The sequence below is a fragment of the Micromys minutus genome, assembly GCF_963924665.1.
Source record: "Micromys minutus genome assembly, chromosome: 26".
Lineage (NCBI taxonomy): Eukaryota > Metazoa > Chordata > Mammalia > Rodentia > Muridae > Micromys > Micromys minutus.
Window position 1 is genome coordinate 19,091,868 of NC_137961.1, and position 19,000 is coordinate 19,110,867.

The window sequence follows — 19,000 nt, forward strand, 5'->3', positions numbered from 1 at the left end:
GATGTCTTATGGGGAATATGGGACTGTTTAGTTTACCTGCTCTTGACTTAACTTTGGTATGTGGTATCTGTTTTAAAAACCATCCATTTCATCTAGATTTTTTCAGTTTTGTTGAGTATAGGCTTTTGTAGTAGGATCTGATGATTTTTTGAATTTTCTCAGTTTCTGTTGTTATGTCCCCTTTTCATTTCTGATTTTGTGAATTGGAATGCCTCTTGGCCCTTTAGTTAGTTTGACTAGGGGTTTATCTATCTTGTTGATTCTCTCAAAGAACAAGCTTTTGGTTTTGTTGATTCCTTGTATTCTCTTTGGTTCAATTTGTGTGATTTCTTTTTGATTGTGTTTTCCTGTATTTCTTTAAGGGATTTATTTGTTCTTTAAAAGACTCTACCTGTTTGCCTGTGTTTTCTGTATTTCTTCCAGAAAGTTATTTATATTCTCTTTAATTTCTCTATGATCTTTATAAGATTGGATTTTAGGTCATTATATTGGTTTTTAGGCATGTTAGAGTATTCATAACCTGCTGTATTGGGAGATCTGGGTTCTGACAGTGCTGACTTACATTGGGTTCTGTCACTTAAGATCTTGCACTTGCCTCTGGCCATCTGGTTATCCTTTGTGTTAACTGGCCTGGGTGTCTCTGACTGGAGGCAGGTAGAGCTCTGTGAGAGCTGGTTTCCTTGGAGGCAGGGAGCCTCTGGTTAGAATGGTGTCTTGTGTCCCTGGTTACTGCAGACCGTTTGAGAGGCAGATTGGCTATAGGGTGTAGGAGGGTATCGGACCAAATGGTCTGACCTGGGTGGAAAACAGGATCTGAAAGAAGGTAGAGTTTGGCTGGGTGTGTAGGTCAGGAGTCCTCAGGCTACTTTGGGCGTTCCAGCGGATGTGGGTATTTGGGCAAGAGTCTCCCCTGTGTGGCGGGTTACTATGGACCTCCTGGGAGGCACGAAGAAGAAGAATGTAGGGTGTGTGAGGTTACCGCCCCACTGATCTGTCTCCAGGAGGTAAGCAGACAGGAAGCTAACCTTTGCATTCTTGATTGTTTTTAAAATCACTATTTTCTTTAGGTAAAAGCAATGATAATTTTAAGATGAGGTTTGGAACATCAGTGTGCTGAGAAAAGCTCCACTGTGGTCTATAGAATACTATTTTTTCCCCCAATTTTGGAATTTTAAATCTTGAAAACCCATACCATTTCTGCTGTCCTGATAATTCAGTGGTCAGTAGCAGTTGAGGTCGTGAGGACCTCAGTTTGACTTTCCAGAACCCATATCCAGTACTAGGGATGGGGGCTGACTGGCAGCCAGTTCCAAACTCAGTGACACACCTTATCTCAGGAGAGTGAGGAGGAAGTCATAGAGCAGAACATGGCATGTCTGTTTGGTCTGCATGCATGTGTGTCTATGCTTCAGTTGGCATACACATACAAATCTCCATTATAAGTAAATATATTTCTTTGGTTATAAATAAAATACTCACATTGATTATTTCTATCAGTATCTCACAACTGAAACTTCTTAGCAGACTTCAGTCAGTTAAAGGTTTTATTTTGTCTGTTGTGTGTGTGTGGAGGTGCACACTGCATATGTACAGAGGTCAGAAAGAGTGTTGAGGGGTCAGTGTTCTTTCCATCATATAGAGCCAGGGAATCAGGCTCGGGTCATCAGGATGGTGGCAAGCACCTCTAACCACTGAGCCATTTTGTACCTCATTAGCCATTTCTTTTGGAAATTAAATTATGAAGTAAAAAAAATTAATAATACTTTAAAAAAGGAATATTTCACAAAGAAAAGAAAATTAGTTTATGAAATTCCTAGGAAAATGGATGCATCTAGAGAATATCAACCTGAGTGAGATAACCCAGTCACAAAAGAACAGACATAATATGCAGTCACTGATAATTGGATACTAACTCCAGAAAGTTCTGAACATCCCAGAAACAACTCACAGACTATATGAAGCTCAAAAAAAAAAAAAAAAAAAAAAAAAAAACCAAACCAAACAAACAAAAAAACCCCCAAAGGCCAAAAAGTGAAAGCCTCAGTCCTTCTTAGGAAAAAAAAAAAGTGTGTTACACCCTCTCAGAGTGTGGTACACCTGGACCTTAAATCATTAATAATCCAAGATCTAGGAATTTTTGGTATCCACAGATCATTATGCTTAATCTATACTCACCAAGAAAACTCTGATTGTTTCCATGTTACGTTCCGTCCTACATGTGCTTTATGTTTATGGTAACTAGTGGGATTTCAATGCATGCCATCAAACCTCTAAAAGAATTAAGTACTGACAAAAATATATTCATATAGTGTTATGCCAAAATGCTTTTAAGAAATCTGTACATGTATCTCTTTTTAAAATAAAGTTGTAAGAAAAAAAAAGAAAAGAAAATTTGATACTCAAATTTTCTCATTTGTTTGAACATCTACAGGGACATATAATTTCTTGGTTTATAACAATAAATATAAATTTCAATTATACATTCAACATATTCACTTTTTATTTCAGGCTTAAATAATTCATTGACACTTTATTTTGCTAATAAAGGCATGACAAACTTAATTTGAATAAACATATATTAGAATTCCTTACTTTTGCTTTATATATTAACAACATTTATAAAACTAGGTACCACAGAAACAGAATGACAGACTTGGAATACAATTTACTGTTTTTAAGAATGGATTACACAGGCTTACTGAAACATAAATGTATTGGATAGTTCCCGTCACTTCAGTAGTTTCTACAGTAACATGCATTTAGATAGAAGTAGATTCACAGTATTTGGTTGAATAAGCTAATTTGTGAAAACTGTATTCAGTTAGTCTAATAGACAATTGTCTTTCTTCTATATTACAGGAAAACAACCAAAGTTTTAAGTAGCATTTTAAGAACAGATGAATTTGAAGATAAAGAATTATTCATTTTATATTTTGGACACCTGCAAATGAAGTGGACCTAGTATCAATAACTAATGGACTGTGATGATTCAATTTATTTTTACTTTTGATGGTTGGCTATTTGGCTTCTCATAAAAGGAGAAAGAGATATTTTAAAGTATAAAGAATTTTTCTAATCAGTTTCAGCTTTGCAGGCAGTTCCTGCAAAAATTGGGAAGTAACACTCGAAAGTGGGGATGTTGTTGGCGAAGTGGGAAGACTGTATTATAATTTGCACACTACTTGCAATTCTTGTTTTTCACCACTTGTAATAATGGAATGGAAATGTAAGCTGTAAAGATTCTCAAATATAAAGTATTTGCTAAGATGTATATATGGTACAGAGTTTTTGTTGTTCTCAGCGTCAGTCACTTGGTCTTTTTCCCACTGATGGCACATCAGCGCCTGACCAGGTCATTATGATGTCTGCAGAGCACAGAATTACTCTGGTGTTGAAAGCATAGTTGTCAGTGGCAAGAGGTAGGGGAGACTTTCGGACACATGATTGATTAACTGGGTTCTTAATAAGGTCTTAGGTTAATACCTACTAGCAGAGATTAACAATTTGAAAACAATTTGTTTACTTAGTGAAACAGAGGTTTAAAAGTAGCTGATACTTTAGTTTTTCATCAGACTATGTGATTGAGAGTCAAGCAGTGGGAAGAAGAAATTGTCTCTAAAAGAGGAAGAATTTAGGCTGCAAGTATTTGAGGCATATTAAGTTTCAATTCAGTCATTTCTCATAAAGAACTTGGAGGCTTAAACTTCTAATTTCTAGGAATTTAATGCAGCAAACTGTATGTAATGTGTAAGTAAATATGAACTTACTACTATTCGTTTGTGTCCTGGTCTCACAGGAAAGTCAGTCAAGGCCACTGTTCATCAGAAACTGTCTCTTCCTGAATGGGACATTCTAAAACTAGTGCCTCTGGTGTGCTGCCTTGGGGATGCTTGTTGTCCAGATTCTAACATTCAGTCCCACCTTGGCCTTTCAGTAGATTCTTGTTTGTTACTTGGATCTTCAGAGAAATGATTGCTTTTTCATAGGAAAAAACCCCGCCCCTTCATTATGCATACATTTTTTACTTGTTTTAAAATGAGATATTTATTCTATAGTGCAATTGTTTGTGTGTTTGTGTGCGCGTGTGTAAAAGTTGCTAATGTCTAACAACTATAAAATGTTACATAGATTTATGAGAACTGAATATACAAACTATTCATAAATTATTTTGAAATGGCATTCTCATCTTATAGTATAAAATGAAATTTTCATTCACGCTTTCTATTTTTCTAGGTTTTCCAGCTGTTAAAAACACCATATTTTACATGTATTCCCCTTCAGACCCAGAGTTTCATAGGCATTTGTATGAGAAGATAACATGGCAAAAGTTGTATGTGTATTTCTGTGCAGAGTCTACAGCCAGAGCTCTTGGGGAAGGGTAGATAAGGTGTAGAGTTTATCTTAGTTGCCTTAGGAAAATTTACAAAACAGGTGTATTCAGTTGTGAACTTTGTGCTTGTTTTAACTTTCTTTATTCAGTTGAGTTGAAGTTTTAGTTTTAAAGTACTGAATTTAAAAATCTTCATTTAATGTCAAGTACTCATTTTTTGTAAGAGGAGTTATTTATATGGATCATCTACCAAAGCCTTCTGACATAAATTTAAGTTACCCAAAGTAAAGCTTTCCTCTTTGCTCAGTAATGTTTAGCCTATATATGAGAATTATAATACTTACAAATAAAGGTTTTATATTAGTAAATGCCCTAAGCTGCTATAGATTGTTCACTTATAACATACCAGTTTACAACATGACACATAGACAGAGCTTCTCCAGGCCATAGCCTAGGTTCTTTTATGCATTTATGTCAATATTAAAGGAATTATGAAGCGAATAGTTGGAGGAGGACCATATGCCTTATGGAAGAAGACGGTTTCTCTCTTAGAAAAATGTGTTACTGACAAACATCACGAAGCACAGATGTGTGATCCTTTAGAGCAGTGGGCTTCAGCCTGTGGGTCGCAACCTCTTGGGGGTAGCATATCAGGTATCTTGCATATTAGATATTCACATTATGGTTCACAACAGTAGCAAATTACAGTCATGGAGTAGCAATGAAGTGATTTTATGGTGGCCATCACAACATGCAGAAAGTATTAATGGGCCGCAGGGTTAGGAAGGCTGAGAGCCAGTGCTTAGAGAGTATGCCGGCTTCCAGGCCCTGGCCTAGGATACATTCTAGAAGTTCTCACTTAGAATGGTTTGCCATAATTATCATATTTTATCAGTTTATTTATATACCATTTTCACATAGTCAGATTTTGCTATAAGGGTTGATTACAATGTAGCAACTCAATTCCCACCAAATATCAAGAGTAACAACTGAAAATAGTTACCTAATACACTTGAGAAGAGTGTGCCAACAACACAGTGAACAAAAGTGTGCAGCTACCTGACTACCACAGAGGACTCCAGTTTACAGTTTAGATACGAACGCCTGCACTTGAGACACTAAAGACATTTTGTAGGGCTTCTAATTGTTGTTCAGGATCCACCATGAAGCTGAAAAAAGAAAAAAAAAATAATGAGAATATGTGGTTTTAGGGCAGAAAAAGTTTAAACTGCAGAGACCACTCCCTTCATCTTCAGTCTGCAGAACTGTTTTTCTTCTTTTTATGTTTAGATGCTTTGGGATATTGAGTTACTCCTGTGTAATTATACTGTGGGTTTTGTACTTCATTGTCTAAGGTTTTTTATTATATATGAATATATGGAATATATTCACCTTTGTAACAAGATTATAAACACTCTGATGTTGTTGCAGTCTATCCCAGCAGTTGTTAGAAAACAGTACACTTCTACATATGTTTTAGTCTAGGCAAATGGGTATATTATAAATATTTTAATACGTTTAGATTTAAAAACTAGAAATGTGTTCCTCAACGAATATAATACCCAAACATAATCAATGGCAAAGAGGCATCATTACTGGCATGTGTTGGTAAAAAGCAGATGGTAAGGGGTAAACTTTGTTTTTAAAGTTGCTAGATTGCTTGCACTCGGAGCTTACTTTGTCGAGTACCTTCTCCCCGTATGGCAAGGATATTCTGGTTCTTTCCCTGAGCACTCGACGCTTCTGCTGTCTGCATGGTATCTGATGGCTGATGGACCTACACTGCTGATTTCAGCAGGTGTCACTTTTGAATTTAAAGTCTCAAAGAGATATACTTTGGTTGGTTTCTGTACTTATGTCTGAATGGTATTTGGCTTACTTCAAAGATATCTTTTGTTTTTCTAAACACCATGGCTGCCATTTTCAGATTTTAGACTTAAATTTGTGCAGACAGTGGTTTTGCTTGTATTTCTAACCTTCATTGCAGTGTGACATGCAAAATGCACAGAGCCGGGTTATTAAACTCAGAGGAGGAGTGTCCATCACAGCTAAACAATGTCTGATCCCAGACGTTTGCAGAGGGACTTTAAATGCGTAGGGATGCCCAGTGTTCTGTTTGAGGTAGGTGTGAATTTGTTAGAAGACACACCTCACTTTCCTTCTGTTTGGCTAAGTTCCATTTATCACTGTGGAGATTAGGCAAACAAATGCAAACCTGGACAGAAATTAAATTGCATCAAGTTCAGCATCTGAGGATGAGGACTGACCTAGTTTTATTTGTGCCCAATTCTCTCTGTAAATTAGAGAATACTAAGACAGTGGAGGGAATAATGCTGTATTAGTGACGGGATAGTTCACTACATCAAAGTTCATCCAAAATAATGAAGCTGCACCAGAAAACTTATAGGTTATTTCATGTTTAAAATGCTCACAATACCATTTCTTCCACCCTTCTTACTAACGCACGATCCCGTTTTTTGTATTATTTTTCTACTCTATTTATGCTCACATATTTTCTAACCTGGATAGACTCAAGACCCCAATAAGAACAAACAGTGCTTTTACCCTTTAGAAGCAGTGGGTTCAGTATTGGGAGAATTGAAAATGGATCTCGATGGCAGACACAAAAATATTAATATGAGACCTTATTTATATGAGACCTTACACGTTTGCATCGCTACACCCGATGCCTGTGTGATGTGGGAAGTTGTCGCCTCTCAGAACAGTTTGACTCATTCGTGTCATATGGTACCCGTGCAGTGTTAAAGAAAAAGCGAAGGTGAATGCTGGCCTTGTTTCCCACACCTTTCAACAAAGGCTTATGTAGTCGGTCATACCTGCAGTGTTTATTTGTACTGTAGGCAGAGCCTATTCAGAACAGCAAATCCAAGCTTTGCACGGTAGTGAGGCTAAATTTCTGCCAGATAAATAGTGCGGAGCTGCCTCAGGCTCTTCCTTTCATCTGGATGCCACACTTCCCTTGCCTTCCCCAGTGATGGCACCTTGCAATTACATACACTGAATCAAACTTCCAAACTTGAGAAAACAGAGCCATTTGAATGGCCCTTTTCATTTGAGGATTAAGCCTTTACAAATGCCTCCCCAAGAAGCTCTGCTAGCACACCAAAGCTGCCCGGCCTTAGACTGAGAATGGTTAGACCAGAAGCTACCCCACCTGACCATCTGGCTTCTCAACCAGCTGCAGCTCCAGAATTGGTTGCCTCAGCTGTCCATCTGTTCCACAGTGTATTAAAATCCACGAGTTTCAAGTCCCTCCCACTCCAGCAAGACACTTCCCTTAAGTGCTGATCCTCCATTCCGATTTCCGGTGCCATTGTTTCAGGCAAATCACCACGAACGCCCCAAGGAGCGTGGCATTTGCATTCCGCGCTGATCTTTTCCTGTCCAGGTTTCCTTCCCTTGAATGGTACCCTCAGTCTCCTTAGTAAAGCAGGTTCTTCTTCCTCTACAGATCTTTGTTAGAAAGATGTTCTTATCTACACGTGTCCCCACTCAGATTTCATCTTGGAATCCTGCAGCTGGACCTGCAGCTGGAATCTTGGTGTGGGTTCTTTTCTTCCCCGGCCTAGGCCATTGTCCTGCTCGCTCAGTTCCCACCCCATGATGGCTATTTTTGTCTCAGCTGTCTGTGATTAGTTGGAACATGTTATTTTTGGAACATGTCGTTATCCATTTAAAAAACCTCCAAGAACTCTAAATTGCTTTTCATCCATCTAATTAATATGATACTCTCTACCTTTAAGTTGAGAAAAGTAACTTAAGTCTATAAAGCATGTATTGCCTCTAGTGATAACTATTTTGTGTCTTGAACTGTGTTTTATTTGTATGTAAATGTGTGCTCTTTGTAAGTACGTATATATTTACCCACATATACATAAGATATACATGTGCATATCGTTTAAACTGGATAGACAGCCTTTATCCTTAGAGACTGTTTTTATTCTGTAGCCAGTTAGCTACTAGCAAAATGATTCGTCAGAACAGGACCCAACAGTGCCAATAACTAGGGCTAAGGAACCCAGGAACCCCACGGTCACACTCACATTATTAATCAGTAAATATATGCATAGGTAGTAGTCAGTGGGTAGATAACAAGTAATCTTAAGCTTTTCCTAGATATTTTAGACAACTTCACTCCAAACATGTCTCCTTCTGTTCTTCTTTCTCCCACTTATAAAATTCATTTTTGTAACTCTCACAACAAAATTTTCCCAACATAATTCTAACCTCCATCCTATGATCACTTATTTCAAATTGCATTCAGCATACTAGATAGTAATAGGAAATCATTTGAATAATTTTTTATGTTTATGGGCTGACCAAAATTGTGGTGACCAACTAAATACCAGCACTAGATTTAATGTAGCTAGAAATGAAAGGTTATTAAAGACAAAAGACAATAAAGTATTTCTTTTCCTGCTCCAAATTGTAAATAAAGGAAGTAAAGAAATCGCCATTAAGTGTGGGGGTCGTGCTGTCTTATCAGCCAGGGCTGTGGTGGTAACAAAGCACACAGAAGCGTGGAGCATGCTCAGGGTAGTTACCGGGAACCAGCATAGTAGACGTGAGCTCTGGAGTCTCCAAGAAATCCACGTTGCTTCTTTGGAATGTCTTGCTGTAATTCATCTGGAGGTGGCTGTGGAGTGATTGCAGGTTAACGTTGTACATTTTTATTGAAAACCTTCTTGAGAGTACAGTAGAGGTCAGATTCAACCAGGGTGTCAAGGATTGGGGTGGTTTGAGCTAAATGCCCACATACAGTCTGCTCTTGATGCTTACTTAACAGAGCCTAAAGGGTAGTAGTTGTCATGAAAAATTTAGGTAAAAGGCATTAGGATAAGCACATAAGACATGCTGCAGTGGGAGGTTGTAGATTGTTCTGAAGCTGTTTGTATTTTAATGTTAATTCCACTTCCCCAAGAAGGGCTGCCTAGTGATGTGACTCCAACTGAACCTTCCCAATTTAATTAGTAAAATAAAGTAAAGCCAGTGACTGTGTAGGGTGGAAAGGGCCGAGAGATCTGGGGAGGTCAGAGAACGGAGGAAGAAGGATCATCGCAAGATGGAGTTTCCCAAGGACCCAGGTGATACTGATTGGCATTAAATAGCTATAAACACTGAGGATTTTATGGGTCTAGTGTCTCATATAGAAGGGCAGTTTGTATCTTTGTCTATTTGATGTAATCTTGTTGTGTAGAGGGTTTGTGGATTGAGAGTTGGATATATAAACCTGTATGAAAAGCCATGGGGCCATAGAGCTGTGTTTGTGGGATTTTGGGGGACAGAGGCGGAGAACAGGTGGTAGTAAACCGCCAAGGGAAGGGAGTTGTGAGAATGGAGTGAGATCCAGGTGGCAGCTTGGACCAGGTGCGTGCGGCTCTGTATCAGGGTCAGGCCAGAGGAGTGAGACCTCAGGGCTGGTAAAGAGATAAAAAACGTTTTTTTATTTTTTAATATTTACTGCGACAGGAGGTAGGCTAAATCCCAGGAGAAATGGACACCTGGAAGCAACTTGATGTGTTTATGTTTAGAGAACAGGATATCTAAGAACAGGAACTGTACATATGGCTGGAGAATGAGACGGGACTTAGACTGTCTTTTAAAGGCCAGAATGCTTGGAGTGGCCGTCAGTGTCTCTGCCTGAAGTGCTGTGGTTGTCACTGTATTCCTTCATTACTGCACAGTGTATGCGGTTATTTATCACTGGGCAAGCACTCTACTGCATCCTAGGACAGCCGCTTGAAGCCATGAAAACAACAATGGAATTTCTCAGCCTTCTCTCTATTTAGAAGTACCTTATTTAGCACTCCCGGCCTCTGACTGTTGGAGAGCAATACTGTCTGAACTATCTAAAATCATCGGGAACTGTTTGTGCGACAGAACAAAAAGTTCCTTCATGTCATGTTCTAAAATGGCGTACTTGTTCGTAATTTGCTAGAGTATAATAAAGATTTGGAAGACTTTTAAGTATATGAGTTGAATGACACTTAAATTTTGCTAAAATTGTGATGACCTAGCTGCCAGCACTAGGTTTATTGCAGATAGAAACAGTCATTAAGGACAAAAGATAGTAAAGTATTTCTTCCCCTCCCCAAATTGTCAATAAAGGAACAGGAAAGAAAACACTATTGATAAAAGTGTGGGAGATCATAAAACAAATAATCACCAAGGATAAAACGCTATAAACTACCCAGCACCCCAGTGGAACGATGCTCGCTCCCGGTAAGTGCTCTGGATGCTCTGTACGGCCTGGTGCTTCCTCCCACCTCTTGTTTTACTGGAAAGATAGCATGATTTTCCACACTTTATCAATTTCTTAAAACATTTTTCCTCTCAAAGTTGGTTTGTAAACTTTTCTAATCTCTTATTCCTTTATTTGTAATGTTTTAAGATTTGTAATGTCTTCTCCTTAAGACACCCATGACCCTGTTGTCTTAGGGTTTCTATTGCTGTGAAGAGACACCATGATCACGGCAACTCTTATAAGGGAGAACATTGAAATGGGGGTTGGTTTGTAGTTAAGAGGTTCAGTTCATTGTTGACATGGTGGGAAGCATGGTGGCCTGCAGACAGACTTGGTGCTGTAGGAGCTGAGTGAGTTTTACATCTTGATCCACAGGCAGCAGTAGACTGTCTGCCACACTGGGTATAGCTTGAGTGTATGAGACATCAGAGATGTTCCCCACAGTGATACACTTCCTCCAACAACACCACACACCTGTTAGTGCCACGTCTATAGTGCAAGCATTCAAACCCATGAGCCTCCGGGGGGGGGGGGGCATTTATTCAAACCACCACACTTGTCTAGTTGTTTCACCAAGAGCATCAGTAAAATGCAAATACTCAAGGCGGGATCAATATACAGAGCTACAAAACAAATTCTGAGGACTGTAGGATCCAGTGTAACAAAGGAAGGCACGTTTTAAGAGGAAGTAAACACCTCAGACTTAGCGGTGCAGGTCTGGAATCCTGGCTACTCTGGGCCGAAGCAAAAGCATTCCAAATTCAAGAGCTGACTGGGCTGCAGAGTAAGTGCAAGATCATCCTGGACAACTTGATGGACCTGGTTTCGAAGTCTAAACTTACAAGGAAGCTGGCCTGCGACAGTGATGGAGTGCTTACCCAGTATGCTCAGTGCTTCAATCTCTAGCACCAAATAAAGATTCTCCAATGGTCTAAACATTTCGTTGTATACATAGCCACACCCACACGCAGTAAAACAAGTAAATTTTTTTCCCCTCAGAACTTACCGGTTCCACACGCTGCTATTCTCCCAGAACTCATAGATCATGTAGCGAGATTCATTGGACAGCTTCTGTATAGAGATACTGAAATAGAAAAAGCATGATTGGGCCCTGGAAATTAGAGAAGCAAATGGAGGGGTTGGGGAGATGACTCGTGCAAACCATAGACACCAAGTCATAAGATCTTCATTGCAAGCTAGTTAAGTTTGCCTCAATGAATAATGTGGAACCAACCAAGGCAGACGCCTAAGACCCTCAGGCTTCCAGTGTGCACACGAGTGTACACATGTGCTGACACACATACCATGAGCACTCACAGTGCATACACACACAACCAAAGTTTCTAATCTGCACATGTAGTATACAACAATGTTACCTATATGTATAAGAAGCAAAGTAGCCTAAACCAGGAAGAATGGCCAAATGGCTTTATCAAGAACTGAATAGTTCAGGGTGTCTATATTTGCATACAGTTTTAGTGTGAGCACTTATTCGAGGTTCTTAGTTGTGTAGTTTGTGTTCTGTGTATGTCTGTGAACCATTTTCATTCCCCGTGCCCATGGAGGTTAGAAAAGGATATATTCCCCTGAAAGTAGGGTAATTGTTATGAGCCACCAAGTAGATATTTCAAATCCAACCTGGGTCCTCTAGAAGAGGAGCCAGTGCTCTTAACTACCTAGCATCTCTCCAGCCCCCAATTCAAAAATGTCACTAAGCACCTCTTATGCCAGAATTTACTAAAAGTTCTTTGTTTTTAAAATATCCTGCTCGTGGCAGTGGAGAGCATGGTAGAAGGCAGCCATGCAAAGCCTAGGGAACGCTGAGCAAGTGAAATAGCTTAGATGAGGAAGAGCCACATCAGCATCGGAACAAAGAAACTGAGGGACACGTTCAGGAGGCTCATGGGCCTGTGTAAGAAAAGACAGACCGGAGATGCAGGTAAAACGGAATTCCTTTTTTTTTTTTTTTTTTTTTTTTTTTTTGGGAAGCGGCATTTTCTTTTTCTTTTTGTTTTTTTTTTTATTGAAAAACTTTATTTTAAAAAAACAAAGATAAATGTACAAATTTTTAAGCATTTTTGCATAAAAGTATACAAATACATTTTTAAGGTTGTAATTAAGTATTTGTGGGTACATATGCATACACATATGTATATATGTAACAATAATATAGGAAAAGAGGCTATTAATTTCAGGGGATAGGAGAGAAACTAGGAGGGGCTGTAGGGAGGAAAGGGGGATGTGATACAGTTCTATTTTAATTAAAATATATTCTTTTTTTTTCTTGAACTTGACATAGTCTGTGAGTTGTTTCTGGGGTATTCAGAGCTTTCTGGGGTTAGCATCCCATTATCAGTGACTGTATATTATGTCTGTTCTTTTGTGACTGGGTTATCTCACTCAGGATGATATTCTCTAGATGCATCCATTTTCTTAAGAATTTGGTTAAGTCATTGTTTCTGATAGCTGAGTAGTAGTACTCCATTGTGTAAATGTACCACAATTTTTGTATCCATTCATCTACTGAAGGACATCTGGATTCTTTCCAGCTTCTGGCTATTATAAATAGAGCTGCAATGAACATTGTGGTGCATGTAACTTTGTTGTATGTTGGAGCGTCTCTGGGGTTTATGCCCAGAAGTGGAATAGCTGGGTCTTCAGGTAGTACTACGTTCATTTTTCTGAGGAACCGCCAGACTGATTTCCAGAGTGGTTGTATCAGTTTACAACCCCAGCAGCAGTGGAGAAGTGTTCCTCTTTCTCCACATCCTCGCCAGCATCTGTTGTCATCTGAGTTTTGGATCTTGGCCAATCTGACTGGTGTGAATTCCTAAGACATGTTTTAGTCTGTTTCATAGTATATTTGTGACCACCAGGTGGCAGCACCTTTACAAAGGAATTTCAATCCCCTTTTTTTTTTCTGTTTTTAAAGACCCTGCTAATGGCAGCGTGGAGAATGCATAAAAGACATTTCGTTTCTTTTATTTTTGTAGTGTTGTATCTTTTTAAAATGGGTTTTAAAATATAATTTAGTTCCTTGGGCATGGTGTGCTAATGTTACTAGTTCACCTGAAGCATTTTCTGAATAAATGTTTGCTGTATGGTAATAAATTAGTACAACAGAGAGTTTGTAATTCTCTTACCCCAGGAGTTCATGGTAAGCTTTGTGACTTTCCCATAAACCTCCAAAGTGTCCTGCAAACTAATATGCATACATATGTTTCTCTGGGAAGAGGAACCTATAGTTTATTTAGTGTCTTGAAGGTGTCTTCAAATATAACCTAATAGTATATTGGGCAAATTTCAATTCCATATTTTTTTACAAGGTTGATGATAGTTTAATCAGTTGGAGTATAAAACATCTGTGTGCTAGAATCATAGCTGAAATACTCAGAAAAGTGGTAGGTCAGTGGGAAATATCTGCGCCACGTGACAATGGCTCAGTATTCAGAATGTATAAGAGTATACTTTCCAAAATGGTAAATCAATCAAAAAACTCACCAAAAGACAGGAAACATCTCAGAATTCACCTGAGAAGAAATATCAACATTCTCTATGCAAGCCCAAGAGTGACACTAATAAAGGAACTGAAAGCAAACAGTGCCGAGTGCTCCATGTTCCCAAGTGCACTCCATCGTGGGGGAGGCATTTTCAAAGCCACACGGAAATGACACTCACGTGGACCAGCAGGTGCAGAGAGAAGCTGATACAATCTTTCGGAAGAAAAAAGAAATTGGCAGGAAATTCCAAAATCTGCACACTGAAACCCAGGAATTCCAGGTCTGAATGAGCCTCGGACTGGAGGCAGAGGGAAAATGCACAGCGCGGCTGAAGAAGGGCGTGCTATTGCTGGTTCACTTTAACGAAACCCCAGAGTCCTCAAATGCCCATCTGCACACAAATGCTTGGCTCATCCTTCTGTATTCAAGACATGATGCAGCCTCCAATCCCTGTTCTTGCATATCAAGATATTGAGGTGATTTCCAGGAATAAGTTAACTTTCAAAATATTATTCATAAGAACCAGAGTGGGAGCTCAGCAGCTGCTGCCAAACAAGAGTTAGATTCCCCGAAACCCATAACCATATGTGGGAGAGAGAACGAACTTCTACAGGTTGTTTTCTGACATCCAAATACTGTCTGTCTGTCTGTCTGTCTGATGCACACACACACACACAGGTGTCAAAAATGTTAGGATGATATGTACAATATAATGTAATTGATAGAAAAACTAAAGAGAACATGCAGCATATTCAAGATGTCAACTATCAGCTACCTCTGGTAGGAAAACCAACCTAGAAAGGGATAAAACATATTTCTGGCTTTGTTAATTCCATTTTCTTTAGGAAAGGTTAAAACACACACTCTAGTATTTCAGACCCTCATTGATCGCCTCTTTCAAACTAGTTATTGATATTAGTCATTATATTAAAAGCCCAGTAATGGTGCTATAAAAATGTTACATTTTCTGGACTAGCACAGAATGGTCTATCAACTTGTAATTCCTTCATTTGAAAGACAGATGGAGGAGGGTCTTTAGTTTGAGTCTAGCCTTGGCTAGCTGGTGTGATATTCCTCAAACAATTTAATTGAAGATATATGTCATTGGTAGACATAGCCCCAGCATTGCTCTCTCAGTGAAAGCCCCATGACAGCACAATGCCCAAGCTTGTGAATGACTGAGGTAGAGGGTTAGGTAGGAAGGATGTCATGGGGTGAATGGGTAAAGAATGTCTTAACAGAACTACCACTCATTAGGGGTGCTACCTCTGACCCATTACGCAATCTCAGTTTACCCCTCTGTGAAATGGTTCTATGAGGCATGGAGAGGAGGCCCTCTTACTCTTGGCTTCCTTCATTCTCTGAGTGCCTGTCCTGCTTAACCCCCAGAGCTAAACCTGTGGGGGTGGGGGAGATGTAACAGGAGAGATACTCTCCACATTTCTACACACAGAGGTCTGGGTTTGATTACCATATCCATATAGATTGATGGTTAATAATACTTGAGTGCACCCCATTAGTTCTTAAGGGTATCTTCAAGAGTTAGTCTTAGAATATAATCCAGACATGGTTCCTGGGTCCCTGGCATTGGAAATATGAACATATCCAGATTCTAGAATTCTGAAGCCAAGAGTAGCCTCAGAGATCACTTAGTTTTAACAACAACAACAACAAACAAAAACTGTAGAATCTTAGGACAATAATATAATTTGATTTGCTCACTGCCTTAATGAGTAAAGATTCTGTTTCCAATGTTAGATCATGAAAATCTTTGGAGGCAGGAGCTTTTTCTGCTTGGTGTTGTGACCTATTCTAAGAGCACACCGTGTCTTCCACTTACCCCACTGCCTGCTCTTACAAAAGGTGCTGAACATTGGCAGTGGCAGAGAGAGTGAGAAGCTTATCAGACATCATTATATAGCAACACACATGAATGGTCTGCCTGAGTTTTCTCCAATAATTATGTGTGTGTGCACAAGCATGCACACCAGGGTGGGTGTGTGGAAGCCAGAGATAAGTTGTAGATGTCAGTTCTCTACTTCTACCACAAAGATCTCATTAATCAGGTCATCGGGCTTGATGGCAAGTGTCTTTATACCCCGCGTCACCTTGTTAGTCCTCACCAAAGTCTTTAAAAGCATGACCGGCTGCGAATTGTACCCCAGCCTCTGTCCATCCTCAGACTCCCACATCTTGGTGAATACTCAGAACAGGTTCTAATTCAGTGCTTGAGCTTAACAAGATGATTACGGATGTGACTGGAATTGGAAGCATCTTGTGTTTGTTCGCCACCCCGAGTTAGCCACAAAGAGTTCAGGAATCATTAATCCAACTATTTTTAAGTACTGATGAGAAAGATTAAACATGCAGTTTTGAGTGAAGCTTGGGCAAGTTTTTTTTTTTTTTTTTAAACACACCAGAGCCTTCTTTTTTCTCTAAGCTGGATAATCTATGCCTGTAATGTTTCCCGTGAAAACTAAAGAGAATGAATGTGAAATTACTAATCTTCCAAGGCGTCACCCCATGGCAGCACTCTGTCTTGCATGGTGAGGCTTAGCTAAGCGTTCCGGGAGATGAGTCTTTGCTAATTCATGGTACTACACCAGCTCAGCACTAGGCAGCTGTGGAGAGCTCATAGGATCCCAGTGACTGGCATTAGTGATGTCTGATGATTCGTCAACACTCGGAGAACGGAACAGATTAACTTGTACATCTGAAAAGCCGACTGAACCGGGAGAAGTCTTTCCCACAGGTGTTCCACCGAGGTGGCCATTTTCTGATACCCATTACATCTGCATACATCCTAACAACCCCTGCAAAATAAATTAGCTGAAGAATCTGCGTAAGTGGATGGATGAAGGACCATGAAGAAACACAGCAGTGTTCAAATAAAAAAGGCAAGGCTGGCCGTCTATCCTTGCCTCTGTGCACAGCACGAATAGTTCTTCCTGATTCTGCATGGTTGGCACGAAGCATCACAGATCTGCTGATTCTCTGAGCCACCCACATAAGGGTCCTTCTCTCTGGGGTTATTGGCACCCAGGTTCCACTGCACAGGAAAATAGTGTTTCAGAATCTTAAAGAACTTTTGTGCCTTTTAAATGGATATAAAACATCTAATCAATCCCCGGGAACTTGGCACAGATTTTTCTTTTTTTTGTCTTTGCCACTTCGACCTTCTTCAATTACATAGCTGCCTGTTTTTGTGTTTTCGAAGCAGTTGTGTTTCTAAGCGAATAGGCTTTAAGAAAACTACACACACCCCTGCCTTGACAAATCTCTAATTCTCCCAACAGTGGAAGTGCTTTTATTTGTGCTCTCGTGACCTTGATAAGAAGTAGAATAGCAAACCAGGAGGTGCAGCATTGCCTAGTCTCTGTTACAAAGGCCACACGGGGAGGTTGTGAGGAGTTAGCAGTGCTCAAGACATTGGTGCTGGGTCACTTCTCGGTCCTCAGTGGATGGAAAATACTATATTGGGCAGTTAACAGATAAACATTTTATGAGATCTGCAAGTGTGTGTGTGTGTGTGTGTGTGTGTGTGTGTGTGTGTGTGTTTACTAGGGATGGAATCCAGGGTCTTATACATACTAGGCAAGCATTCTACCCCTGAAGTACATCCCTAATACTTTCTGTGTTTGAGACAAGGTCTCACTAAAATTGCCCAGGTTGGACTTAAACTCATTCTGTTATCTAGGCAATTCCTCAACTGGTTATCTTCCTGTCTCAAGTAGCTGGGACCACAGGCCTGTGTGAGCAGGACCACCTCTGCCTCCGTGAGGTTCCCAGTCAGTGCAAATCCCCAAGACGCAAGACTGTGTATTCCTAGTGTTAATTCCTGTTTAATTCTAGTTTTATTCCAAGACCTGAAAGTTAGGTTTCATCATAAATAAAAATTAATTAGCCACCAGAAAGAAGAGCAAAACAGAAACGTAATGCACATGTTTTTATGTAGCCTGTTGTATATTCCACAAACACACATCTGCTAGTGTTTGAAGAACATTCGGGAATGCAGTTGAAATAACTTAGCAGGAAGGGGTAGATGTGGATGTTTTCTGAGCCTGGGTAAGTTTGGGTCTGTGCTGTGGACTTCTGGCAGAGCCTGAGAGACCAGCTGGGTGCATATTTACGGAGCAGCCTGGCCAGGCTAGGAAGGAGTAGACAATACTGGATTAGTGACAGATGACTGTGCATACGGGTTTCCAGGTCTGAAGGCAGGGTAATCATTAAGTCTAGACAAATAGCTAACATTTGACAGGATACTCCTTGGAGGGCCACTGCAAAGTTCTCATGACAGGAATTCTACCATTGTTTGTGGAAAACTATTCTTGTACTGGTTTATTGGACCAGTTGTATCAAGAAACTACAGATGTAGTGTAGCGTATTTTATTACTCTGTATATAACAGCTAAGAGGAAGCCATGGAGAGAGAAAATAAATGCTGCTGCTGCTTCTGTGAAATAACCAAGGTCTGAGATCATAATTTTGGAGGGCCCTTCTATTCCCACAATGGTGGAAATAGTCAAGTCCGCAGGGCAGTCAAGGCCACGCCCCCATGAGTGGAAGCCTTGTCTACAGAGATGATTTTTTAACAAGTCCTCGTTGCTGTGTGCAGAAAGGGGAGATTTCAATTTATTGGAAACCTTTCTCCTTCACAGTTTATTTCCATTTTATTTCCCTCGGTGTGCCAAATGATTAAATCAACTTTGGTTTAAAGATCAAACAGAAAATATTCTGCTAAACTCTGCAAAGGTCATAACCTAGAGGACTGGACAGCTCTGAAGAATTTAACATGAGGATTGGGAAAGGCCTACATAAAGGAGGGTTACTGGTTTCTTTGAATTAATTTTTGTGTTCGGCCACTTTGCTGAAGGTGTAAAATTTCTCTGTTGGAAGTTTTGGGGTC

The 19,000-nt window shown here is 39.8% G+C and overlaps 2 protein-coding genes across 2 annotated transcripts in view; one reads left to right on the forward strand and one right to left on the reverse strand.

Moving 5' to 3' along the window:
• Positions 1-2,883, forward strand: part of LOC308437521 (uncharacterized protein C8orf88) — a gene marked incomplete at both ends in the record, with an annotated part of 22,811 nt that extends 19,928 nt beyond the window's left edge. Inside the window, one exon of the mRNA XM_080938602.1 lies at positions 2,860-2,883. Within this exon, the coding sequence (XP_080794728.1) occupies positions 2,860-2,883 (24 nt within the window). The remainder of the gene's footprint in view (positions 1-2,859) is intronic.
• Positions 2,884-5,470: 2,587 nt separating this feature from the next.
• Positions 5,471-19,000, reverse strand: part of NECAB1 (N-terminal EF-hand calcium binding protein 1) — a gene marked incomplete at both ends in the record, with an annotated part of 152,462 nt that continues 138,932 nt past the window's right edge. The window contains 3 exons of the mRNA XM_080938763.1: positions 5,471-5,499; positions 8,896-8,987; positions 11,602-11,679. Of these exons, the coding sequence (XP_080794889.1) occupies positions 5,471-5,499; positions 8,896-8,987; positions 11,602-11,679 (199 nt within the window). The remainder of the gene's footprint in view (positions 5,500-8,895; positions 8,988-11,601; positions 11,680-19,000) is intronic.